The 25,928-nt window shown below is 47.3% G+C and overlaps 11 protein-coding genes across 11 annotated transcripts; 8 read left to right on the top strand and 3 right to left on the bottom strand.

Annotated features, from left to right (window-relative positions):
- Positions 1-643: 643 nt before the first annotated feature.
- Positions 644-3,358, top strand: N7495_005232 (uncharacterized protein; the record flags this gene model as incomplete). The annotated part of the gene is made up of 3 exons (XM_057207883.1): positions 644-692; positions 771-1,060; positions 1,247-3,358. 3 exons carry the CDS (start codon positions 644-646, stop codon positions 3,356-3,358), a joined length of 2,451 nt encoding a protein of 816 aa, XP_057061657.1.
- Positions 3,359-4,206: 848 nt separating this feature from the next.
- Positions 4,207-5,260, top strand: N7495_005231 (putative mitochondrial carrier protein (Pet8); the record flags this gene model as incomplete). Its single annotated transcript, XM_057207882.1, has 2 exons — positions 4,207-4,263; positions 4,331-5,260. The coding sequence occupies 2 exons, from the start codon at positions 4,207-4,209 to the stop codon at positions 5,258-5,260; spliced, it is 987 nt and encodes a 328-aa protein (XP_057061656.1).
- A 603-nt stretch (positions 5,261-5,863) lies between these two features.
- On the top strand, positions 5,864-9,323 carry N7495_005230 (WD repeat protein; the record flags this gene model as incomplete). Its single annotated transcript, XM_057207881.1, has 7 exons — positions 5,864-5,900; positions 5,965-6,043; positions 6,147-7,413; positions 7,468-7,684; positions 7,749-8,775; positions 8,835-9,030; positions 9,084-9,323. 7 exons carry the CDS (start codon positions 5,864-5,866, stop codon positions 9,321-9,323), a joined length of 3,063 nt encoding a protein of 1,020 aa, XP_057061655.1.
- Positions 9,324-10,186: 863 nt separating this feature from the next.
- On the top strand, positions 10,187-10,428 carry N7495_005229 (uncharacterized protein; the record flags this gene model as incomplete). Its single annotated transcript, XM_057207880.1, has 2 exons — positions 10,187-10,262; positions 10,283-10,428. Coding segments are annotated over 2 exons (222 nt in total), but the record flags the coding sequence as incomplete, so codon positions are not given.
- A 341-nt stretch (positions 10,429-10,769) lies between these two features.
- On the top strand, positions 10,770-11,145 carry N7495_005228 (uncharacterized protein; the record flags this gene model as incomplete). Its single annotated transcript, XM_057207879.1, has 2 exons — positions 10,770-10,888; positions 10,968-11,145. The coding sequence occupies 2 exons, from the start codon at positions 10,770-10,772 to the stop codon at positions 11,143-11,145; spliced, it is 297 nt and encodes a 98-aa protein (XP_057061653.1).
- Positions 11,146-11,621: 476 nt separating this feature from the next.
- N7495_005227 (uncharacterized protein) lies at positions 11,622-12,358 on the top strand (the record flags this gene model as incomplete). The annotated part of the gene is made up of 2 exons (XM_057207878.1): positions 11,622-12,097; positions 12,205-12,358. The coding sequence occupies 2 exons, from the start codon at positions 11,622-11,624 to the stop codon at positions 12,356-12,358; spliced, it is 630 nt and encodes a 209-aa protein (XP_057061652.1).
- Positions 12,359-12,423: 65 nt separating this feature from the next.
- Positions 12,424-12,666, bottom strand: N7495_005226 (uncharacterized protein; the record flags this gene model as incomplete). The annotated part of the gene is made up of 1 exon (XM_057207877.1): positions 12,424-12,666. One exon carries the CDS (start codon positions 12,664-12,666, stop codon positions 12,424-12,426), a length of 243 nt encoding a protein of 80 aa, XP_057061651.1.
- Positions 12,667-12,970: 304 nt separating this feature from the next.
- N7495_005225 (uncharacterized protein) lies at positions 12,971-13,291 on the bottom strand (the record flags this gene model as incomplete). The annotated part of the gene is made up of 1 exon (XM_057207876.1): positions 12,971-13,291. One exon carries the CDS (start codon positions 13,289-13,291, stop codon positions 12,971-12,973), a length of 321 nt encoding a protein of 106 aa, XP_057061650.1.
- Positions 13,292-15,047: 1,756 nt separating this feature from the next.
- N7495_005224 (tetratricopeptide repeat protein) lies at positions 15,048-16,754 on the top strand (the record flags this gene model as incomplete). The annotated part of the gene is made up of 1 exon (XM_057207875.1): positions 15,048-16,754. The coding sequence occupies one exon, from the start codon at positions 15,048-15,050 to the stop codon at positions 16,752-16,754; it is 1,707 nt and encodes a 568-aa protein (XP_057061649.1).
- Positions 16,755-17,439: 685 nt separating this feature from the next.
- N7495_005223 (tRNA lysidine(34) synthetase) lies at positions 17,440-19,756 on the top strand (the record flags this gene model as incomplete). The annotated part of the gene is made up of 3 exons (XM_057207874.1): positions 17,440-17,650; positions 17,715-17,915; positions 18,003-19,756. The coding sequence occupies 3 exons, from the start codon at positions 17,440-17,442 to the stop codon at positions 19,754-19,756; spliced, it is 2,166 nt and encodes a 721-aa protein (XP_057061648.1).
- A 287-nt stretch (positions 19,757-20,043) lies between these two features.
- Positions 20,044-24,796, bottom strand: N7495_005222 (putative Rho guanyl nucleotide exchange factor; the record flags this gene model as incomplete). The annotated part of the gene is made up of 3 exons (XM_057207873.1): positions 20,044-20,571; positions 20,626-22,490; positions 22,546-24,796. The coding sequence occupies 3 exons, from the start codon at positions 24,794-24,796 to the stop codon at positions 20,044-20,046; spliced, it is 4,644 nt and encodes a 1,547-aa protein (XP_057061647.1).
- Positions 24,797-25,928: the final 1,132 nt, after the last annotated feature.

The raw sequence follows: 25,928 nt of genomic DNA, 5'->3' as shown, positions 1-25,928 counted from the left end.
GAGCCGGGAAGTCGGCACGTTCTTGATACGCCCTTTATCCTTATATAATCTGATCATCTGAACTTGACGTCCGCAATGTTCCGACTTTATATTCGATATAAGTACTAAGTATTAAGTATGCAAGTTCATGTATTCAGTATACAGTACACTATTTAAGTATCTGTGATAATCTCTGCAGAAAAACAAAGGATGGTAATATTACCCATGGTACATAGTACTCCATACTATCAAAATACGATATTAAAAACGTCACCAACTTCCCCACTTGGGCCTTTTTTATTTTTCAATGCCTGAGGCTTGAGGCCCAGAAACCCCTCAAGGCTCAAACTCTCCTCTCTCTCACTCTTTCCCTCCTTTATTTTCTTAATCTCATAGTCGTGTTAGTGAATTTTCGTTTCTTAAACGTTTTCCCGTTGCGGACGCACGGGCTTAAAGCACGGATTCACGGATTCACGGATTCACGGATTCGGCGAGAAAAGATTTGCCTCAGATTCACTTCACCTTTCTTTCCTTCCTTATCATATCTGGCACTCAACGGTACTCGTACAGCTCAGAAGGGAGATCAACACTATCATAGATCTATCCTATCGTGATCTCACACGGGCATGCGACCCACTAAGACCGAAGCCGGTCTCGATTGAGTATGACGTCTGGACAGCCTGAGTCAACCTCTGTCAACTCTATCGTATCGGGTATGTCCTACTTCTGAATCTGACCTCATTCTCCCCATTATACCTTATAGGAATCCATGCTCACCTTCTGGACACCAGACTCACAGGCAACCCACCCCGCCAAGATGCCGGTCCAAGCGGAGTCCGCTGACCCCGACGCTAAGGGAAGATCTCAACCGGCTCAGGTTCGCTTCTCATCTGTAACTCAGGAAATCGAGCCATCTGAATCAATTCACTCAGAACTGGAGCAATCTATGCACGAAGTTCCTAAGCAAATCTCAGATGAGGAGAATTTGCGGTCGCTGGCTATGAGCTTGCAGAGTACCAAACTACAAGAGTCTCGTTTGCGCAATTTCTCTTTCGACCCAATGTCTCTGCCAACATCCAGAGTATGTATCAGACTCTCTTTCCAGTCGCTTTGATCCTTCTCTGGAGGCTCATAATCTCGAATCACACGATACGTGAAGTTTCTAGGATATGTTGATTCCATACTCTAATGAACCCCTCCAACCATCCCTCCAAAGTACCTGTCATTGGTGAAGAGAATAACCTACTAACTTTCTTCCTAATTCTAGGTTGGCTCTCGTGATTCCAGTGAAAGGAGCGCCCGCGACGGCTCTGGCCCTTTTGTGGCTTCTCCTCATGCTTCTCCACCCATCTCCGCCATTCACTCGCCTCTCCTGACCCCCGCTGGCACCCGCTCCCGCGAAAACAGACCCGGTGAGAGTGCCGCCGTAACCAACGCAGCCGGCCGAACAGACCCTCATACATCCGCTATCACTCCCGAAGCCTCTCCTCCGGTCACGTCCGGGGATGGTGCTCGTCAAAGTTCCTCGTCCTCCCGGCCGTCATCCACCGGTGTCCTGTCCAAAGACCCAAGTGCCACTTCTGAACCCGCGCAGTTTGCGCACCCGAAACATCGTGCACAATTCTTCATTGAGACCGACAGAAGCTCCATAGACGAAAGCCCTCCGCCAACTCCGAGAGACTCTCACACCCCACCCGGAGCTATTACCCCAGTAGGTGAACCAAACGACCCATATGCCCGCAGCAAACGGCCCCCGCAGACAAGGAACTTGGCTCAGTTAGATGCACGATTTATCTTTGGCAGTCGAGATTCAAAACGTCATTTCCGCCAAACTCCATCTCGGTCGGCCAGTACCAGCGACGTGACTAAGACCAATAGCAAACACAGCGTGTTTAGTAGCAGCAAAAAGGACTCGTCCTCAAAGACGGCCCAAAACGGCCATGGTCACATTCACCATGGCTCCATGTCAGAGTTAAAGCGATTTTTCAAGATGGGCCACCGTCACAAACGGCCCGACTCTCCCACTTCCGCAAAGCGGAGCAGTAACTTCTCTTCAAAGAGCAATGCTAGTGATAGTGTGCCATTTGGAGACGATCATGGGTTGAACTCTAAATACGGCAAGCTTGGGCGCGTTCTAGGTTCGGGAGCTGGTGGCTCCGTTCGTTTGCTCAAGCGGAATAGCGATGGTGTCACTTTCGCTGTCAAGCAGTTCCGAGATCGTCACAATTGGGAAAGTGCAAAAGAGTACTCAAAGAAAGTCACAGCAGAATTCTGTATCGGTTCCACCTTGCATCACGGCAACATTATCGAAACTCTCGATATAATTCAAGAAGGAAGCCATTGGTACGAGGTGATGGAGTATGCGCCGTTTGATCTCTTCGCCATTGTCATGACAGGCAAGATGGGCAAAGAGGAAATAGCATGCTCATTTAAGCAGATCCTCAGTGGCGTGGCATATCTTCATGGAATGGGTCTTGCCCACCGAGACTTGAAATTGGACAATGTGGTGGTCAATAAGAAGGGAATCATGAAACTAATCGACTTTGGAAGCGCAGTTGTGTTCCGATACCCCTTTGAGAACGATATTGTCTTTGCATCAGGCATCGTTGGCTCTGATCCATACCTGGCTCCAGAGGTATACGATGAAAAGAAGTACGACCCTCGGCCTACGGATGTTTGGTCGCTGGCGATCATCTTCTGCTGCATGACTCTACGTCGATTCCCGTGGAAGCAACCTCGCAGCACAGACAATTCCTACCGCCTATTTGTGTCCTCTCCCACCCCTGGTACACCAGTTCCAGATGTTGACCCTCGCCGCCAGCATGCCAAGTCATCCCCCGATCTCCCTTTTATCGCCCGGGAGAAGGATGATCAGAAACAACTCCCTTCATCGTCTGAAACTCCGAAGGCTGAGAAGCCAGCTAAGCCTGAACAACCGGCCAAGTTGACAGTGCCACCTACTCCGCAAACAAACGGCAACCAGGCAAACGCAAAGTGTGACGATACTACTCATAACGCTGCTGTTTCCCCGACTGCCGAAAAGACCACCCGCACGACCAGCAAGGAGGCACCGCCGCTTCCAGGACAAACTCAATCGTCTAGTCAACGCCAGGAAGTGATCAAGGGTCCTTGGCGACTTCTCCGCATTTTGCCACGGGAAAGTCGGTACATCATCGGACGCATGTTGAAGGTCGACCCCAAGGAACGAGCGACTCTTGATGAAGTTCTGGCAGATGACTGGGTGCGAAGCATCGAGTCATGTGAACAGCTCGACTCAGGCGATATCATTAATGCCCCCGGCCACACCCACGTCCTCGAACCGCCCTCACAAAGTCCTGCTGTAGCTAGCAAGGCAGCTACCAAGAGCAAGGCCAAATAACAGGCCAAACGAGCTACCGTTCTTCCATGTATCAACCTTTTCACTGCCTCTTAACTGTTTCCCTTTCTATGCATAATTTCCTCTGACGCCCATAGACTGGGTCTAGTATTTTCCTTTTTTCTCCCATCCGCGTCTTTTTTTTATTCTTTTTGCTACTTGGAATGGTCTAGATGGCTTCTCCTACCTGTGTCTGGCGCTTTTTATCTTTTTATCTTCTTATTTTTCCCTTCTATCCTTGGACTCAACCTTGCCAAACTGATACTTTGCAGGGCGTGATGTTTGCGCCCATCCTTGATCTAGGATAGGGTTGATATTCTTTGTCAATGCAGAGAATACTGAGTGGACTCAAAAAAAAATAGCAGAAACTCGATAAATGTTTCTGATAGACTCACAGTGGAATGATTGGTTCTTGTTGATTTCTTTCTTTTGTCCCTTCCGCTGGTGAGAGTTTGAGGATTGTCCTGTTATTTCTGGAGAACTTGAAGAAGTAGGTAAATACGTTTGAATTCAAGTACATATAAGTTTTTATTGAGAAATCTTTAACACTGTAAACCTATCTGATAGAGTAGGATCTGCAGCCCTAGTTAATAATGGATGTTGTTCATCCCGAGATCGGGGATATACCCTGACGTAACTCCGGCTTTACCGCCGAGCAAAACTTCGATAATTGCGGAGCTCTGCTTCTCCGGCCCTAATCTTCTTTCGAGCTTATGAGAACGACCACCAGTGATTGACTTGTCCTAATTAGTTCCCTGTGAACTTGTTATCTACACTAGCATGTACTCCAGCTAGGAAAGCTTACATCGGCCTCAAATCTACCCCATTCATCTCATCTTATCCCATCCATCATGGCTCAACAAACCGATGGGGCCTTGGTCTCCTCCCCGTGGACAAGGTCTCTACTTGTATGTCATGCCGCATCGCAAACCACCTGGGTACTGGGACCCTTCTGATTTTTCGTTTTTTATCTAGGCTGGTGCTGTCGCAGGTCTCACAGTAGACTGCTCCCTATATCCTCTCGACACCATCAAAACCCGTCTTCAACAAGCACACAACCACGCAGCTCCACAAGCCCGCCTATCCCTGCGCCAGACAGTTCGTGGTATCTACGCTGGTCTTCCCTCCGTCCTCTTCGGCTCCGCCCCCTCAGCCGCCTCTTTCTTCATCGTCTACGATGGCGTTAAGCGCTCGCTGCTCCCTCCCTCCAGCAACTCCTCCTCCGAGCAACCGTCGCGCTCCCACATCGTCTTCACTCACTCCATCGCTTCCTCACTCGGTGAGATCTCAGCTTGCGCTGTGCGCGTACCAACCGAGGTCGTCAAGCAGCGTGCTCAAGCCGGCTTGTTCGGTGGCTCAACTCTACTTGCACTAAAAGATATCTTATCACTGCGACACCCCGCACCAGCACCAGCAGCTGATGTAGCTTCGCAGGCTAGCACAGCTCCCTTGAAGCGGGGGTACGGACAAGTCATTCGAGAATTGTACCGCGGCGCTGGAATCACCATCGCGCGCGAGATTCCCTTCACCGTCTTGCAGTTTACCATGTGGGAATCGATGAAGGAGGCTTATGCGAACAGATATCTAGAGGCTGGGTCTTCTCAAATACCCGTGTCAACAAGTGCCATGTTCGGTAGTGTTGCTGGTGCCATTGCGGCCGGTCTGACGACTCCGCTGGATGTTATAAAGACACGGGTTATGCTTGCACGTCGTGGAGATGGGGGCGAGGCACCGATTCGTGTTAAGGAGATCGTGCAGGGAGTCGCGCAAGAAGGCCTTGGTACGTTCTGGCGCGGGATCGGACCGCGTGTGGCATGGATTGGCATAGGTGGTGCTGTGTTTCTTGGTAGTTACCAGTGGGCGTGGAACACTTTGGAGGGGAAGAGGGGGAAGGATGAGGTATAGCTAGTTCAATTGTATATTATTTCTTCTTTAAGAGGGTATAGAGAATAGAGGATCTAGAGTAGATAGATGTGGGAATTCCACACATATCCAACCAATCTCTCCAAATGTTCTCTGTTATATATAGTCGATCTCCCAACTTATCAGTTCAATCAATTCTTGCACTAGCTCACCTAGTGCAAGCGACCCCAGCATCCCGGGTACAGATTGGTAGAATGGATCGCGTTGAAGGAGTGGTTATATATATGACATCAACAAGTGTAATGAATCTATTCGTGGAAAACCTCGTATTGAGCAGTTTAGAGATTCATGACAAATCAAAGAAAGCAGACGAATAACCACGTATCGTGTTCCCCACGGCCAAGATGCTTATACTGCGGCAGATGCGCCATGGCGTACCTTAGGTAGAACCAAATGCCCCTGTCTTCCCAACTTCATCCTTCTATGCTTTTTCACTAAAATACATCTATTTTCATCCCTAGACTGGCTTATTGAGTATCTTAAGTGACGTTGTGCTCCCCACCAGATTAGTGATCGGCCTAGAGGCAGATAAGCTCTCCGCATCTGCCTCCGCAATCCCCTCCGTCATCAGCCCGAACTGCATGCATGGCACGCAAACTGAGCCACCAGAGGGTCGCTTATGGTTTGTCATCTTATCTTCTTTCTTTGTGATACATATTCCCCGCATGCTGACTACTTCATTGCAGTACTCCCTCTCCCCGATGCCCCCGGTGGGCACCGGTTGGGGGTTAATGGCCTGACCGTTGACCGTCAGAACTCCATCCTGTGAGTACTCCTCGCTATCTCTCGCGGAATCTCAATGCGAAAGCGACTACAAAATTGAGACTCAGCTTACTGCGACGGTCTCGTGGTGTTGCTATCATTGTAGGTTCTCCGCGCAGAATGAAACAGCTTTTAATGTAGATGAGTTTCTCAGGTATTCAGCAGGCCGTGATGGTGTCATATGCTCGTGGGACGTCGATTTTCCTAAAAAATCCCTCCATTCCTCAAATCCCTACGCTGATGCCAATCGAAAGCCGGACCCAACTCGACTCAAGACTCAAGTCCAAGCGCACAGCCATTGGATCAACGATATCGTGCTGACCCATGGCAACACCGCTCTCGTCTCTGCCTCGTCTGATACAACCGTGCGACTCTGGCGCCCACATTCTGAATGTACTGGCGTCCCCGAGCGCATCGGCAAGCATTCGGACTATGTGAAGGCTCTCGCTAGCCCCGGTAGCCATTCCAATTGGGTAGCATCCGGCGGCCTCGATCATAAGCTCTACTTGTGGGATCTTGACGGCGGAGGCGAAATTATGAGTGTGAATGTCTGTGGTGATGAAACGACCGAGAAAGGATCGATCTACGCCTTAGACGCAGTCTCGTCGGTGATCGCCAGTGGAGGGCCAGAAAACGTCGTCCGAGTTTGGGATCCTAAGTCCGGGAAGCTAATCACCAAGTTTGTCGGCCATACGGATAACATTCGAGATATACTCATCAATCAATCTGGGGATAAAATCATGACAGCCTCATCGGATCAAACTATCAAGGTGTGGTCGCTGACCGCGGGGCGCTGCATGAACACCCTAACTATGCATAACGACAGTGTCTGGTCTCTCTACTCAGATCATCCAGATCTTTCCGTCTTCTACTCCAGTGATCGCTCGGGCTTAGTGGCCAAGACAGATACACGCGGCTCGCCAGACATCGAACAAGGCACTTGCGTTGCAGCTTTGCAGGAGCACGAAGGCGTTTTGAAGGTTGTGGCTGCTGATGATTTTATTTGGACCGCTACGCCCAAGTCAAGTATCAACCGCTGGGGAAATGTCGATACCACACTTGACATTGAATCACCCCCTCCGTCATCTCGAGTCATCGACTCGACCGTAGCTTCGCCAACTGTCGCGACAAACAAACCGAAGGTTATTCCATTCAATTCAGTTTTGCCGCTGTCTGCGACATCCTCTCTACCAGGACGAGCTTCTTCCCCGGAACCACATTTAGAGACTGATGAGACCATCTCGGTCCACTCATTACCAGTGGAGACGATCGAGGGACAGCATGGACTGATCAAGTGCTTGATGTTGAACGATCGAAAGAGAACCCTTACCCAAGATACGGCTGGTGACGTTGTCTTGTGGGATTTGCTCAAGGTAATATCCTGAAATCCTTGACTGAGGTATTCATTCACTCATTTTTATCTGTAGTGTATTCCCGTACAAACTTTTGGCAAGCGACATATCGAGGATGTAGCGGATGAGCTCAATACCGGCGAAACTATTTCTCACTGGTGTACTATTGACATTCGCACCGGCAGGTTATCAGTCATTCTGGAACCCAATCGTTGCTTTGATGCCGAGGTCTACGCAGACGAGGCTGGACTGTCAGAGGATGAACTCTCGCAGTTCCCCGATGATAACCGAAGTATGTACATCTGCTGTCAAGTATTCCTCATAACTATTTCATGTGATGCTGATGAATCAAACAGTAAATATCGGCAAATGGATCTTGCGTTGGCTTTTCGCTCCAATAGTCGACGAAGAAGTTCGACGCGATATCGAGTATCGTGAAAATGCTGTGGCCAGAGCTGAGGAACTCGCCAAGTTGAATGCTTCGGGCACCTCAGCACCTGATGATATCCCTCGTAGTCTTGGAATTCCTATCTTCTCCGATCCTTTCAAGCCTACCTTGCGACCTGGTATGGACGTCACGGGAAGTCCTAGTACTCCTGGTGGCTGGGGAATCAACCTCGGCACTCCGTCATCGGCGAACTATCTGAGTACATCGATTCAGAGTGGTCTTTCTCCATTCCCGACTCTTGACGTGGCAACACCTGGTTCACAACAACCAAACAATGAAGAAGTTTCCTCTTCATTCTCCGAGAAAGCTTTTGACTATTTCTCTTCTAGAACGCAGCTCGATAACGAAAAAGCACTCATGTCGCCATCCGATGTCAACTCAAATGGCGTTCAGTCTCCGGTCGAGCCTGATACACAGGAGCGCAAGCGAACCGGGTCGATATTCGGAAAGAAGTTCAAGCTGGACATCAAGAAGCTGGGACGAACATCTACAGATGCGAAGCCCCAGATTCAAGAAGAGAAAGTTGAAGAGTCAGAAGTCTCCTCTGTCAAAGAGAAGGTGTATGAGCCCAATGTCATTGGCGTAATTGATCGTATTCACGATGAATACGATGAATTTTTGACGGCAAATCCGAATCAGGAACTTAGGACTGCAATTACCCCCAGTCTTGAGAGCGAGACTCCTCGACTTGAGATTCCGTCTCGAGTTGCTGTTTTCATCCAGGAGGAAACTGGCGATACTGCCGTAGCTTCTGATCTGTATCAAGGCAGCGTTGGCAGCATTGGTCAAGATTCAGAGCTGATTAAACAGTCGATTCCTCACTGGCTTGGTGAAATGCTACTAAGGAACCAAATTCCATTCAAGGAACAGGTTAAGATAGCTTTCATTTTGAAGCCACTTGATGACGCTTTACCACCAATTGCCAAGCCTGAACCGTAAGTTTTCATACAAAGCTTTTTTTTTTTTTTTACTCTATCAGAGCTAACCCTTACAGTGCTCCTCTCTACGGAGCTCCACCGCCGCCCCTTGCTAACAATAACAACAACTCGCGTCTCAATGCCAACCGTATGCTTCGTACCAAGAAGATCCTGGCTTATGTAGCTGAGCGCATTGATCCACCCAACCCGGACGAGCCCGAGGCAGATGTCATGCCAGCAGAGGAGTACCTGGAACTTTACTGCCAGAACATAGTATGATCTTAACATATCCTTTCCAGTCTTACTTTACTAACTATGCGTCCAAGATATGCCCGCCTAAGATGACTCTGGCTACAATCCGCACACACCTCTGGCGTACATCTGGAGATATGGTTCTCTACTACAAAGCAAACGGCAAGAAGGAGATTCGATCAACCTCATCCGAGGCAACCAATAACGAGAACCATTTCGCCACTAACGAATCAGCCACTGAGAGTAGCGCCGCTCAGGGCAGCATTCACTCAATGACCAATTCCGGGTCAATGTCCGGATCAGTCATTACTTAAACTCGAGCTATGCAAGCAATCCCCAGCAATGCAATCTTCCTTTTCTTTCGTGAGGTGGCTTTACTATTCTATCCAGGGATGTACGTGGCTATTTTGCTTGTATTGGACGGGGCAAGAGCTAGGTACATATGGTGCTGCTCTCTTATTCTCTCTCGTTTTCTGATACCTTTTTCCTTTGTGAGTTTTTCATATCAACGTATTGTAAGGTGGTGCCATGTATAGCGTGTAATGTAGTTGGACGCCCATCTAAGATGTAATTTGGAGTAACTGTAGTACCTGTCATTCAGTTGGCAAGAAAACTGCCCTTAGTATTAGATTATTTATTACCGAGAACGGGCCTGCCTTGTTAGACAAGTTACCTGTTAGAATATATTCCATCCAACTGATCTTCATCAGCCCTGTTGTCTCCGTCAGATATTGATATCAGATAAGGATGAAGAAGCTAATCATGCAAAGACGCTGCATGCCCTAACCAATAAACAGAATTCAGTCTTTTACTGTCAACCTGGCTTCAACTGTTATTCTGTTTGAGCGAAGCAGGATCTCTATCATTTCTATGATACAAAAGAGCTGAAAAGCACCGACAGCCTGCTTGAGGCGTGTCAAACACGGAGCCAAGTGTGATAAGAAAATTTCATGCGGGACTTACTTGATGAGGGGGCTTGAGGCATATTGCAGAAGAGAGGTCGTGAACGTCAAGGGAAGATTGATAAGTTGGGTCAATATGGAACGAAGTACCTCAGTTCAAACCTAGGAACGCTGACCAATTCAAATAGCGAGAAGAGAGACAACATTTCACCATATCTTGACTTGAAACAGGAGAATACCCGTATCAAAAAAAAAAACAACTTTCTCTATTACAGGAAGTAAATAATTCGCAGTCACAAGATTTTTCACCTTTCAACATTGAATCGCCTATTGAAATTGAGAAGAAAGATAGTATGATAAATCTTATCTAGTTCAACTCGCTCTGGGAACCGGATACATGACGATGGGTTGTTCGTGGAGAATTCCATGCCTTGTTCAGGGCGTGCCACCACTTGCTGTTCTCATATCTGTGATTTTTCGATGGCTTTTTGCCAAAGGCCGATCAGAAGAAGCCTGACAACCGCTAGCAAAATACCATAGTAGTGGCGATAGTCACTCGATGCCAGTACATCAGGAAAACATCAGGAGATAGAAGAAGTTAAGCCACTTTGGAAGTCGACAGGTTGACTCGAATGAATAGTCACAACGGCTGGAGCATACTTTGTCGATCGCCTCCGATCAGAAAGCGCATTTTACTGATTCTATCTATTCTTTGGTGTGGAAAAGGAGTTATCTCATACTACTTTAGTCCCATTTTGAAAATCATCGATATCACATCTACCCCCAAGCAGACTGGAATCAGCAGAGAGCTACAGATCTGAAACCTGTTCTGCTCATTATTGGGAGCATTTCTTGCAGATGGCATCGGCCGACGCCCTCTCTGGTTCATCTGCTGTATTGGGATGGTATGTGCCAATATTGCGCTCACTACCTCCTCAGCCATATGCTCGGAACATGGATCCAAGGCAGCTTCATAAGTGGTCATGATCTTCCTATTTCTATGTGATGCGGCTTTAATTGGGGTGTAATAAACTTCTCTATTCCTACCCAACTGAGATCATCACGTACCCGATCAGAGCATTTCACAGGCTGGAGCGACGGTAAATCAGTATGTGAATCTCATAGCGCTAGATCGCATCGGATTTTACTACTGCATCTTCTATCTTGGCATGCTTATTCTTGCTGTGAGAATACCCAATCAGTCTTTTTTGACGCTGAGACTGACATCAAATAGACAATCCTCATTTATTTTATCTATGCTGAGACAAAAGAAAACCTTGGAAGTCGGCGTTTAAGCTTGCTATGCTTTTCAAAGATTCATACGCTGGTGAAGTGACTCTAGAAGGCCTAAAAACTGGGCTTAATACCCCCAGCACTGAACTGTGCGAGACAAAGGAGGCAGTGGTTAAAAGCAGTGGTCAAAAGTGAAGCTATGACCATTTAGAATTACGTATTAGATCCATGGGTGGTGGATGTATTATAATTATATCCGAGTTTGTTGGATGTATGAAGAGTAAATCGGTTATCTCCAGGGGTATAGGAGCCGTGGATAATGGCCAAAGTCATTGGAAATGTAGGTTGTGATATACCTGGGTACATATGTACCGGATTTCCTCTGCCAGTTCTTGGAGTTCTTCTTCTAATATACGGAAGGGGCCATCTAAATAAAGCGTCTGCCACCATTCCTTTAAACACTAACCACACATCGTTATGGCTCCCAAAATTTTCAGCCTATTCAAGCGCAAAAAGGAAAGACCCCGACCACCGGGTATAACTTCCTCAGATGCAATAGGAATTTCAGATTCTACCTGTGAGGTCAATGGCGACATATTCAATCGATGGAAGCTGCCGATTCCACCCCCAGAACAACGCCTACTCAAGTTTGATGCAAAGCCCCACTCCCAAAGCCAGAGCTTATGTTTTTGTATGCCAGCTGATATAAGAGGGCTGATATATATTGAGCTCATGGGTAGTCAGAGAGTGCACATTGTATATTCCTGGAGGCCGCCATTTCAGCCGCCGCCAAAGCCGAAGCCGAGGAGTGGTGACTGGCACTGGGGTTGGTGGCACTGTCACAGTGTCTGTGAGAAATTAGAGCTATTCCCTGACTTATGCTATATTGGTTTTATGATGGGTGATATGAATCCAAGATTCGAAGGGAGAATTGGCAATGTGGAGTGGTTAAGGTAAGTGTTTTACATTATGATAGGTATGAGGACGCATCAAAGGTTCTCTACGGTACAAATGTCTTTGCGATGGATAATCTCTAGGCCACTCCATTTGTTCTATCCAGACTTTGGTCGCCACGCCATACATCTGCTATCATCGCCATGGACATCTCGTTTCCCATCTACCCTCATACTTCGAAATCCCCAGTGAATTGGATAGCAACATATTTAGCGTTTTTCGATGTACTTGATCAAAGTTTTCTGGTGTGCACCGTCTAGATCTAAGAGAAGACCTTCTCTCTTCTCTTCCTTTCCCTCTTCATCTTAGAATTCCATCACGATTTTCACCTTTCGCCTTCTTCCAAGAGTACAAGAGTAGGGTCATCACAGGCTGCAAGGTTGACATGGATTGTCATCAAACACAGTGCTGTAAGACTGTCAGGGATGATAGCAAGACAAGCAATTGCTGTAACGACAGAGAAGATTGCAAAGTGTTTGGCGGACGCTGCTTTTAGAATAAGCAATGCTGTTCGGGCGACTGTCGTCACAAGTGGTGGAATGGTAAAGATAAGACATAGATAACGCATTTGAGCTACATTGAGTTCATGGATGATGTTGATGCTATTGACTAGATGTATCATTTGGTGTTATGTTTGCTCGATAATTTTGATTTTGATCCGCTGTTTCTCAGTCGAGAATGCTGGTAATGTTACTCTGTTCGTCCACCATCACATTACGCGGCGCAATATCCCCATGCGTGAATACCGAGTCCTCTGACCGTGGCAGCATGTCCAGCAGTTTATCCTTGTAGAGAGTTCCCCCGCAGTGGATATATCGCTCGTAAATTCGTGAGCGTAATTCAGAGTCGTTTAAAAGCGGCCGAGCAGGTTCTTATAGATCCACTAGCATTGGGTCCTGGGATGGAGAGTCATCTGCAGCACACTGGTAAAGTTCCTCTGGAGGAGAAATGGTTCGGATTCTCGATATCAGACCCCAGAGTTGAAGACATATCGACTCTTTAGCCCCTTCATCTAGCATATCCCACTTGCGATCTAGAGGCGCCCCGGGTATGATTGTCATCGTAATCTCGCTATATTGATCTGGAGGACGGATGTTAGGAGGAAAAACGATTTCGGGGACCGGAACGTCAGTGTGCTCCAAGATAAGCCTCATTGCTTCGACTTCAGGCTGTCCAACAGTCCAAGTCCGCATTCCGACTTTGTTATCCAGGAGTCCCACATGAATACAATTCTGCTCCCTTGCTTAGCTACCACAGTCACCTTCTCTTGGGTGTATGGAAAGGACAATGGGTCCACAGACGGCGAGCATGGTAATAAGATTTTGCCCTCCTTGATGTATGTCTGCCCCACGTGAAGATTCCGTCGTGTGAAAAGAACTGGAGATTCCGTCATTTCTTTGACACTTTTTATGTCTGTGGAAAGTGGTTTAAGCTTGAGGCTAAATATTATCAGTGACACTTAGAAAAGATTATGATAAAGCGTGTAATATATAATTCAACATTGTATTTGTATTTCAATGTTACAGATGCTTCCAATTGGTGGTCGCCAAAACTTCAAGGTACTCGTCGACCATTTTCAGGCCTGGTTCAGCAACACCAAGGTTCAGGTGAGCCACTTCACTGGTCTCTATCTATTGTAGGGATGGTAACAGATCTAAAATCCGTCAACAATTTTTGATTATGTATCCGTCAATCCGCCAATCTGCCAATCCGCCAATCCGCCAATCCGTTACCATCCCTAATTTATTGGCGCCGAGAACGAACGAGGATGGGTTTATCAGGTGAAGGGCGATACTTAATATATGAGATATCAGCCGTCGACACAGATGGTTGATATATTACAATCAGCGATGTTCCTCAACATCTACCACTTAGCCCTGGTTAGCAAAGAAGAACAGGCAATCATACAACAGACAGCGGAAGCAGAGCTCCCTCCACAGGCCGATCATCGGCATTTGGTAACAAGAAACTGTCAAGAATGGACAGTGCGTGTGATCCGAAAGTTAGTTGAAGTTGGAATTGTTCCCCCTGCAAAACTGGAGATGGCAATATCGATGCAAGAGCCCGTCTAGTGATATTTTCGGCCGCGGCGTGTTTCCTATCAATTCAATTCAATTCAAAGTTCTATTAACCTGACAGAGCTATACTAGTCGCGTATATGCTATGCAAGCGCTTCAACCGTCCAAAGCAGGAACTTGTGTCCAACGCCAAATAAACTCAGATACATAAGAAATTAGGACGTGTTGTCCCATAGGTAAATTCTCTCGTAGACTCCCTCGTAGGACATCCTCGTAATCCAGGGCCTTTGCCACACCTGTAGATTCTCTGTAATCCCCGACCAATTGGCGTCTTTACCTTCCGTTTCATTCCTCTTGTGTCTGTTTCTATTGTGTTTCTGTTGTGTTTTCGATGTCTTGGCCTAGGTACTCGATGCCTAGGTTTTCTCGGTATTGTTACCCATCGTATTCTCCTCCTATCCACATGGCTGCTAGGCCTATCGATTCGTAGTCGCCTGGTCAAGATCAGGTTCAATTACCAACACCGTCCAATCGTTATCCAAGACATCTGACTTTACGGTATACTTCCTGAGTAGCCAATCATAATTACTGAGTGCTTATTGGACATAACGAATATTTCACGTGACTATTACGAGCAGCCTGAAATTTACTCAGTGAGCCTAATGGTAATGAGTGCCTCAAGTGGCACCTGAAATAGGAAAGCCCCACCTGGCATAGAAAAAAACAGTACGTAAAGGTCACTAGAGTTATTATCTAGTATATAAATATTACGAACGCATTTTCTATTCGCAATATTGCCGATAAACTTATCATCGGACTAAAGTCCCTGCAAGCGAGCCCAAGTAGGTAATTAGAACAGGTCACACTTAAATTCCAACCCCTCATCTCCAGTGCTTCTCACTTTCTCAACTTCACCACCATTGCCCACAAAATGACAATTACACACATCACCAAAGACGACTATGCATACGATCTGGGCAAATTCGGACGGTCTATCACGACCAACAGTCCGGAAGCTCAGACTTGGTTCAATCGCGGTCTGACATGGGTTTACACCTTCAATCACACCGAGGCCGCTAAATGCTTTGAGCAGGCTATTGCTCATGATAATTCGTGTGCCATAGCTTACTGGGGTCTAGCATATTCCCGTGGTCCGAACTACAATTTAGCTTGGGAGTCTTTTGGCGACGGTCTGAAAAATGCAACGAAGGTCACTTATGAGGCTACCCAAACGGCCCTCTCTTTTGCTTCCAGTGCAACGCCCATCGAACAAGCCCTCATCAATGCTATCCAGGCTCGCTTTCAAAATAAAGAGCCTGTTAGTATGGAGCAGTACAGGCTTCAGAATGTAGCCTATGCTGACGCAATGGAAGCCGTATATAACCACTTCGGAGAAGACCTAGATGTAGCAGTTCTCACCGCAGACTCCATGATGAGTCTTTCAGCCTGGAAACTATGGAATCTCAAGACTGGAAAACCAAATCCTGGAACTCGTACCTTGCAAGTTAAAGAGATACTAGAGAAAGCTTTGCGCCATGAAAATTCCAGTCAGCATCCTGGCTTGCTGCATCTATACATTCACCTGGTTGAAATGTCCCCAAATCCGGAACTTGGTCTTGTTCCTGGAGACCATTTACGTGATTTGATTCCTGATTCTGGGCACGCCTGTCATATGCCATCCCATCTGGACGTCCTCGTTGGAGACTATCGCGCCGCTATTCGCGCAAACCAGAAAGCCACGATAGCGGATGAGAAGTACGTGCAGATTGAGGGGGTGTTTAACTTCTACTCGAATTACCGCATGCATAATTATCACACACTTATCTACGCGGCAATGTTCGCCGGTCAGAAGGCGGTTGCTCTGGACGCTGTCGATCGAATGGAGGGGACACTACCAAAAGAGCTCCTAGCCAAGATGCCAGACTTTATAGAAGTCTACATGTCCGTCCGAGCACATGTCATGGTTCGTTTCGGCATGTGGGATGAGATCATCGCCCGTCCGCTCCCAGACGACCAAGAGCTCTATTGCGTGACAACCGCCACGACTCAATATGCCAAGGGTGTCGCATACGCGGCAACAGGAAACATTCCCGAAGCCGAAAAGCAGCGTGAGCTTTACCACGAGGCAGCGAAGCGAGTCCCAACGTCGCGACTCGACTTCCCAAATAAATGCGTTGGTATCCTTGGAATTGCAGCTGCAATGCTGGACGGCGAAATAGAGTACCGGCGCGGCAACTATGCTCAAGCCTTTGAGCATCTACGTCACTCGGTTGAGCTGGATGACGGCCTTGGATATAGTGAGCCGTGGAGCTGGATGCAGCCTTCTCGCCATGCTCTTGCTGCACTTTTACTTGAGCAAAACCACGTTGAAGAGGCAGCTGAAGTGTACCGCTGCGATCTAGGACTTGATAGCTCTGTTATCCGGGCGCGTCAGCATCCGAACAATGTATGGGCTTTGCAGGGGTATCATGAGTGTTTAGTTCGGTTAGGTCGTACTGCTGAGGCGAGGTATATTGAACCGCAGCTGAGGATTGCGATTGCGGTGGCTGATGTCCCAGTGAAGTCCTCTTGCTTATGTCGGAAGGATAACACGAGAACACCTGACCTGGGAAATGTTTGTTCTCGGAGTTGTCATTAAAGAAGTGAAAAGTGCTACCATTTAACCAGGCATCAATTTCTTCTCGGCCTCATCCTAAGGTCATTCATTCTCAGTAGTTATCATAGAGTTCAGCATACATGTCAGTAAGCATTCAACATTGAACTCAGCCTCTAAACGCCCTCGGTGTTTCCCTTTCTTCACGTCACGACCACTGTGGACCTTTTTCTCTCTCGCGACCTGAAAAGAGTCAAGTACATAGGTAACCAGCTCTGAACGACCTAGGCACACTTTAGCCCTAGGTATCTAGTTCTAAAATTCCTACTACTATGATCGACGAATATGGAACTTAGAGGATCCAGCTATGAATGTTGATATCGCTATCATCCTTGCAGCCGGTATTCTTAACTCAGCGGTGGACACTCGAGAGGCTTTAGTCGAGGACATCAAAGGGCTCTCTCTAACCATGGGTTGGACTTTCCTCAAGCTCCCGATTCTTTACTTTTTTGTTTCATTAAATGTTAATAGCATTTGGGTTATGGCCGAGCACTGGTAGTTTTCGAGTCTTATTCTTAAGGTATTCGTAGATGACAATTCAATTCTCCAACAATGAAGAATCCGTATAAGAGATGCGGGTCGGATAAACAAAGTCTCCGATAATCAATATCAAAACGAGACCTTCCAGTAAGAAGGTCAACTGGTTTTCCATCCATGTGGATTCTTTACAATGCCGATTCCTCCATGGATAGATCCAACCAAACCGATCTCTGTTAAATTATTTTCCCAGCGTCTCCACCAAGCATGGCTTGGTACGCGAGGCATAACTGTCCCTGGGAAAAACAATGAAGATAGCCTGCTTCAGTTGCTGAGCACGTCTGTGACATCCCTCGATAATGCCCAGGCTGATGGAAGTTCACCGACCCTACCGCGTAGGATTGGTAAGTTGTACTTCGTTGTTGGAATACATTTATCAAGATAAATTCATGCTTACAATTCTTAAAGGTATTGCTGTCAGTGGCGGAGCTGATTCTATGGCTTTGGCATATCTATGTGGACAGCTTGAACATCAAAATTTGAACACCAGGAGGCAAAAACTCACACCACGGGCATCAATATCTGTGACTGCGTTTGTAGTTGACCATAAGGCCCGCAGAGAAAGTAGTGAAGAGGCCAAGACTGTAGCCGGATGGCTATCAAAGATGGGTATGCCTCCATTTTACTCTATCTATCAATCAATCCATGCGTCCAACACTTAATAAAGTCAAGTGTCCTTATACTAAAACCTCACAGGTATCACAACCCAGATTCTGGAGCTAGATTGGTCTTCATTATCTAAAACAGAAAACCCTTCAGCCGAGCTTAATGGCGAGATATCAATGCCATCGGCCTTTGAAACTCATGCTCGCCGATTAAGGTACCGAGCCCTTGGCAAGGCTTGTCGAGAACGAGGTATAGAGGCCCTGCTCTTGGGCCACCACCAGGACGATTCAGTCGAGACAGCCATTTGGCGACTTTCCTCTGGGGCCGGACTTTTCGGCCTTAGTGGCATTCAAAAGAATAGTCGAATTCCAGAATGTCATGGCCTCTTTGGCATTTCTGAGAGCGGCTCCTCGGAAACAGTTTGGACAAAGCAAGCCACGGTTCAACCGGCCTTTATAAGAGAAAAATCCATTTCGCGCCCTAAGCCAGCCTCTTCACAGGCGGATAAGCCCACTGATCATATCCTTACGGACATCGTACAGGCGCTCAGCAAGAACCGTCCTGACAGCAGAATGCATTATACTCCCGAAAATCTCGAATACGGGCAAAACGGTGCTGCAGGTGCCAACGATAATGTACTAAATTTAACCGACAAAGACATGTCCTCCCTACCTACCTCCATTGCTAGAGGAGGAGTCTTTCTCTGTCGGCCTCTTCTGTGTTTCCCCAAGACTCGCCTCATCGAGACCTGTCATCGACATGACGTACCCTACGTCTCGGATCCGACTAATTTCGATCCAACTTTAACGCCCCGCAATGCGATTCGCAGTCTATTGGCTTCCAACTCTTTACCCCGTGCCTTACAAGCACCCCGCATTATCTCTTTGATAAGTTCAAGCCAGGACCTTCTCGAAGACACAAAAACTCTTACAGACGCAGTGCTTGCTCAATGCCAAATCAAGCAACTCTATTTGAGAACTGGGACTATGACGATTCAATTCCCTAGAATTCCTTCATTAGAGAGCCTATCCCCCACCAGGACCCGTCAAATTCAGGCTATGGCCCTCCGTCATGTCACTGAGATTCTATCTCCCTTCCCTGGAAGTCATTTCCCATTACGGAGCTTTGAGCCATTCGTCTCTCAAATATTCGGCCCCGAAGAAAATAACAAAGCTTTTCCGAAATCTAAACCCTTTACACTTGGTGGTGTGATGTTCCAGCCTATTGACTGGAAATCATCAGCACAAGGTGAACCCATCACGTGGCAACTTTCAAGACAACCGTTCATGAAAGGCCGATCTCCAGTGATGCGAATAGAAGTTCCAATCCCACCTGCAACACGCCCAACTTTCTCCGAGTGGAGTCTATGGGATGATCGCTTCTGGTTCCGACTCTCTATAAAGCCGGTCCAATCTGAAGAAAACCAGGGCGTAAAGTTCGGATATCCGATAGCCATGCCATTTGTTATCCGACCATTTGAAGAATCTGATCCTCAGAAAACTCGCGGCGGGCCTGGAATGACCGTTCTTGCGCGTGTCAGTGCGCGTAACCATGCGCGTAAGCTACAGAGCATATTTTCTCGAGAAGCTCCAGCGGCGTCTCGATTCACGGTTCCTGTCTTGGAGATCTTACAGTCTGGAGATGAAAACAACGGACAGTTACTGGCGCTTCCAACTCTCAATTATCACTTTTTGGGTGATCCAACTAAGAATTCTGATGCTAATGAGATGCAGATCAATTACATAGGCACAATGTGGTCAGTGAGGTGGCAATGGATGTACAAAAGGATTGATACTGACACACTCCGCCTCATGGACGGGCTGGTAACATTTGAAGCTGTCTAGGCTTTTGAACATAATTGTAACATAAGAAAGTTGATCTCCGTAGCTATGCATGACCCCGATTCGGATGGCGCTGGAAGACAGAAAAGAACAAATGACAACAAAGTAGAAAAATTCCTTGGTATCACGAAGAGTGACATGGAAAAGGCTGTATAAAGTTAAGCAAACAGGAATGATAGAAATTTGTGGTATCAGATACAGTAATAAGATAAAACAAAGGAAAAGAATGTAGCTAGCACTGGCGGCTGCTTCATGAAATCGAAATTTTGATTCCTATCGCCATGTCGCGATTATTGTTCGCTTGCTCTCAGAAGTGCAACAGCAGCCTGTTGGGCACGCAGACCACCGACTTCTCTCTTCAGTCGAAAGTTCTCCTTCTTGAGGCGGCCAATTTCATCCAAGGCCTGGGACAGCTGAGACTTCATCGCGTCTTCCACACTTCCTGCGCGTACATCTTTAGAAATCTTGCTGAGTTCTGAGTTGAACCGGTCATAGAGTGCCTCATTCTCCGCGCTTGCCTCTCGGTACAGCTCGTCGAGCTTCTTTGCACGCTTTTCACTAAACATCAAAGATGATTCCAGATCTCTCTCCAGTGCAGAGGTGCGACCATTGTATTCACCAGAGAATTGATCGAAACGCTCCTCAAGTCGTCGGAAGCGACCATCGAGACCATCTACAGTGCCTCTCTTTGGGGTCACATTGTTCGATGGTGCGAGCTTCAAAGAATGTAATTCATTACTAAGGGCCGAGAGCTCATCTCTCATTCCCAGTTCGGTAGTGGATTGGGAGTTTTTTTCGTTTTGAACTCGATCGCGTAGCTATTTGGAAGAATTAGAACACATTTCATGTCATATACTGCAGTTTTTGCTTACCTTTTGCGGACTCTGCATTCGCACCTTCTGATGATTCTGGATCGTTGGGAAAGAGAGTGGGCGCTTGTTTTCAGACGCATTGACAGCTGATCTCTCACGAAGTGCGGCTGTCCTTTGGGGTATGCCAGTTGCCAAGGATCGTCTCTTGTTCTCCTGGAATGGCGATTCTGGTATGTTGGACCTGGGCTTAAGTAGCCGCTCTGTTTGATGGGATTTAGGATCAACGTTCTCTTTTCTACTGGGAGTAGCAGGCCGCGTCGGTGAACCCCTTCGGATGGGCGATCTAAGGCGAGTAGGTGACGTTGCCTTTGAAAGAGACGTGCCCCTGGCTGGAGATTGCGCCCTGTAACTGCTCTGTGGTCTAGTCTGGCTGGTGGGGGTTGTAACTTCAAATTGTGAGCGGCCGGATGGCGTCGCTGGACGTAGAAGACTATTTGAGGAAACTGAAATCTGAGAGACATCAGAGGAGGCTGTTGTTGGGCGAAGATCCGAAAGGGAACTTCTCCTCTTCCTGCGAACTCTCACTACACCATCAGTCGACATTCCCCGCATAGAAGACAACGAGGGCGGTTGCCCATATCCTATGTCCGGTCTCGGGATATTCTCCTCGGAAGCAAACCCGTGAGGACGGTCATGAGAGGAAGGCCGAAGTAGACCTAGGCGGGTGTCAATATCGGTGGACTTTGAACGTATTAGAGGTCCCTTAGGAGTGCTAGGCTCCGAGTCCGTGGGGCTTTGTCTCTTGCTACTCAATGTTCGCAAGATTGATGCAACTTTGCTCTCATTTTCATGCTTGAAGCTCTCCTTGTGCATGCCGAATCCAAAGCGCTTTCGAAAAGAGGAGCTATTTGAGCCCACAGACCCAGTTTTCGCATGTGAGGCTTTGGTTTGATCACAGGTCAATGTTCCTTCCACGGAAGCACCACTAGGGACGAATTCTTCGAAGATATAGTCAAAGTCATCGACGAGGCGGTCTAAAAGTGACACATGCTGTACTGGATTTCCATCTTCGGTAAGAACCTCAGCAAAGGCCATAGTCAAAGCACCCCGATCTCCATCGTTCCCAGAAGCATCTAGTAGCTCGGCAAGCAACCGAATTATCGCAGCCAAAGCACGGCGATTCTGTGGACTCGTATTGACCAGAAACTTCCGGAACTGCTCATCAAAATCGCGAGGAAACATTGAATCGAACTGGCTCTGAAGCAAGGTCAAAGATGATGTTTCCAGAACGGAGCCCATGCTCTCCTTCCAGGCATTCTTCATGAATGTTTCAAATGCGACGAAAAGGGTGTCAACGGGCACTTCTGCGGCAACCTGGAGCTTGCTTGGATCTTCCAGAAGAATGTTGTAAAGCTCATTTACTAGGGCACGATCTGCATTCTCTCTGGCCCTAAGCATACGCCCCAAGATGTTCCCACTTCGAGACTGTAAGGAAAGAACATAGGCCGCAAAAGTCTTCTCCAGCAATCCATGTTGGCCATCTAGACCTTTGACAGTGGATGTACCAACGACAGAAATTTTGTTCGAGCTTTCCTCCGTTTCCTTGTCTTTTTCTTTTCCATTATCTTTGCTTGGAAGTGACGAAGGCAAAGTATTCGATCTGGAAAGATGGCCTCTTGGTGGCGGAGTCTTCGGGAATTCACCATGGAGAGTGCCTGACTTGAGGGTGGGAACATTATCACGGCTGCCTCCTAGTAGATTTGAAAGCAATTTGGTTGCTGAGGGTGGTCGAAAGCTGCGTGAAGACTTGACCTGAGTTATCAAACTGCTAGCGATGTATCGAACAATTTCAAAATTTGAATGAACCATGGGCTTCACCAACTGAGGGTTTCGAGCAGTGTGAAGAGTTGACAATAGGTTTTGTACTATGAGGCGAGCAATCAGTGAGTGAACAAAGAGTTCAATATTAGTAATACTTACAGCGCTTGGAAAGTGTCAGAACAAAGTTATCCGCCGAAAACAGATCTGTGTATGTTGAGCCAATCACAGAATCCACGTCCATTCTGAATTGATCCTCGCCAGATGGAGAAATGTTTATGACCACCTCCAAATCATTCTGCGCCAACAACTGGATGGATGCTGCTCGTGGCGTGTCAAATATCAATCGAACCTTGGAAGACTGCGGCTGCTTGAGAGCAATACTGGTTTCTTCTTCGCACACACAAGCCAGAATACTTGTATTTCCAGATGTGACAGCAGGACTGCGTAGAGTCCATTTGCCTCCCTCTCGCTCTGAATCGTCGTAGCGGCCTTCTATCTTTGCTTTGGTCACTTCTTCGATAAAACGACTGGCTTTTCCTTCATACGTTGCGACCAACTCCAAAGCAAGAAGCTCAGCAGCATTACCGGAAATATCTGCATTTGACGTTGATGTTGCTGGCACAATGAACAAGACTCGCCCACATGTGGAATGCATGCAGCGCACATTGTGGAGCTCGAGTATCTGTGCAACCTTGAGCTCGGAGGATGGCAGGGACAGTAACGTGTCACTATTCGGCGAGGCTGCATTATCGATGTCGGCTAGCAATCCACGTGCTGTCGTTCGGCTTTCAGCAAGTTTCGTGAGTAAAACAAGACAATTCTTGTACAGCAACATAATGCCAGCTCCGTGGCCTGCTGGCTGGACGTCCAATTGATATGGAAGTGGGATTTCGTTGAAATCAACAGCAGTGATCAAGCGACCTTCAGGGAAGGGTTTTTCTGGCCATCCATCGGCCAGCTCTTCCAAACGTTGCAAACTCAGTGCGTGACTAGAGGGTGAAAAATTATCCAAGGCGCAAATATCCTTCACAATGTCTCTCGCTTTCAATAGAGGGCGCACGGCAGGATGGACCAATGGTAGACTGCCGGTCATAGTATCTATTAAGAGGCTGTAGCGAGGTAGTCGCTGAACAGGCTCCATCAGGAGAGATCGTAGTCTCTGTTCTCCGGTCTCGTAGACTCGCTTCGAGAAGCTTGAGTTTTTGTCCTTCATGAAAGAATTGAGAGTTTGTGTGAATCCGGTATGTGCTCGCATGTAATCAGCGTAGGGTTGTGAGAACTGAGGCAGCCATTCAAGGAGTGCCTTCGCAAATGCTACCGCACCAATTGCATCCTTGCCTTCCCTCGACGCCGCGCGAGACGATGGCAATTCGGTATCTTGGCTAATGTCTTCGAGTGCGTCCTTTTCGGTTTCCTCGAGCACGTGGCGAATGACATCCAAAAAGCCAAGATTCACATCCAGAATATCGTGCAAGCATGGTGGAAAAAGGGCTTTCAAGGCAGCCTCGTCGGGACTTGTGCTCGATGGGCCTTTTCCTTGGGCTTTCAGTCGAAACTCGTCTGCGACCTCATGCACCAACGAATATATCTTGGCCACATATCTTTCTTCTGTATCCACCAATTCACACATAGCGAGACGAAGTGCCTCCTTCTGGTTGCGCGTGAAGATTTTTGACTTGCTTACATTAGTCGATTGGGATGGTGCCCGCTTGAGGCGAGATGTTGGTAGAAAGATTGGTTCACCCAGTGCCTGTATGAGGGATGTATACGGACCATATTGGAGTTTATCTGTTGGTTCAATATCTGAGGCTGTGCTGTCGCGCCTTTGAGGCAGTTGTATGGTACCAGCTGGCAGAACAACATCGATGTCGGCCCAGGAAATCTTGCGATCCAACAATGCGCTGTGAATATCGCGCACAACGTCCGAAGAATCTTCCAACATTATCATGCGACTAGCCAAGTCGGCAGCATGTCCCTCATCAAATAGCCTCGGCGGTTTTACTGGCTGTTTCGTTGTTGTTGTCCGGGGCGCGTCTGTCAAATGATTCCTCAAGGGTTCTGATAGTTCGGAGAAATACTTAAACATGCTCACAGCTAGAGCTCGGGCTACTGCATTCCCTTGTTTCTCTCTGGGTAGTCGATTCACTGCTGCATACAACGGCGCAGCGGGTGAAATTGTAATTCGAGGGTAGCTTTGAAAGCCCGCGGGGGTGAAGATATGTGCTTGGATGCGTGAGCTACTAACGGTGGCATTGGCAGTCGCGACAGGGCCATAGAAGATAAACACGGAGGATAGGTAAGGATCGACAGCATGGTAAAGACTGAGAAACTCGAGTGGCGGCTCAGTCAATGCGGTGCCCGCAGGCGCGACTGCATTGAGAGCCATGACGGACTCGGCCGCACTTGCCATACGAATGCGTAATTCCAGCCCTTTTGGATGAATTCAAAGTTAAATTCAGGTGTGACGCGAAGTTTTCGAAAGGAAAGACGGTAAGATCTGAGTTGGAAGGAACGAATATGAATGAAAGTAGATGTCAACAGGCCATCGGGGGGGAAAGGACGATTGTCATCAAATCGAGTGTAAGCGACAACACCCCTCCATACAGTGATAGTCGACCAAGTAATTAAGCTTAGCTGAGTTATGGGGGGAATGCGACAAAGGACATGAGGAGAATGAGGAGAACGAGGAGAACGTTTGTTATTGCGCGGGGGAAGATATTGATACGGGGGCGATAGCGATAGGGAGTACAAGAGTACAACTGTTTACATTTGTCGGGCCAACGCGGGTCAGCAACCGTTGCTCTTCTCAACGCTGCAAGGTCTGTCCATTTTTGAGACAAGTATTTGTATCCTCTCGACTCCTGTATTGTTCTTGTTCTATTTCAATCCTATTTACTATGGGAGTTGCTGGAGATATGCATTATATCTGTTGAACTATGTGACTAGTTAGCACGACATGCCTTAGTTACCAATGTTCTTAGTTCAATGACCCACAGATCTCTTCATATCATATTTAAGCATAACTTCCAGGGCTAGAACTATACTGCCTTCAATTGAAAACAATCCAAGTCCATAGACAAAAGTCTTCTGAAGAAACTAGTTTTAATCCGGGCAGTACATACGGGAGTATAAGATGGCCTAGAGCCTTCAAAATCCTCCCTGTTTCCAGAGTAGAATATAGACTCCTTAACCTTATGATTAGTCAACAGTCCAGCTCATTATCTACCTAATTATTTCCAATGTTCCACGGGCTTGAATCTTGTAGAGATGTAAGATGTTGAGGTTGACCAATATCAAGTCATAAAAGCGCGCCTGTCAGTATATTTTCCGATACTTATGTCTTGTAACAGAGTTCTAATAACAGAGTCTACTCCAAATTCCCAAGTCGAGAGCCCAGGCAGCTCCATATGATCACGAATTGATGTTTACATATATCACTGATATCAGTCATACTCGTTCTCTACCATTGGATTTCTACCTGAAAAGGGCGTGTATTCGATACCACCGGATATACTGCATTACATAGTTCATAACCAATAGGC

The sequence above is a fragment of the Penicillium taxi genome (genome assembly GCF_028828555.1).
Source record: "Penicillium taxi strain IBT 34144 chromosome Unknown utg000004l_segment0_segment0, whole genome shotgun sequence".
In the NCBI taxonomy this organism is placed as follows: domain Eukaryota; kingdom Fungi; phylum Ascomycota; class Eurotiomycetes; order Eurotiales; family Aspergillaceae; genus Penicillium; species Penicillium taxi.
Note: the sequence above shows the minus strand (reverse complement) of the source record. Positions and strands in the feature narration are given on the sequence as shown.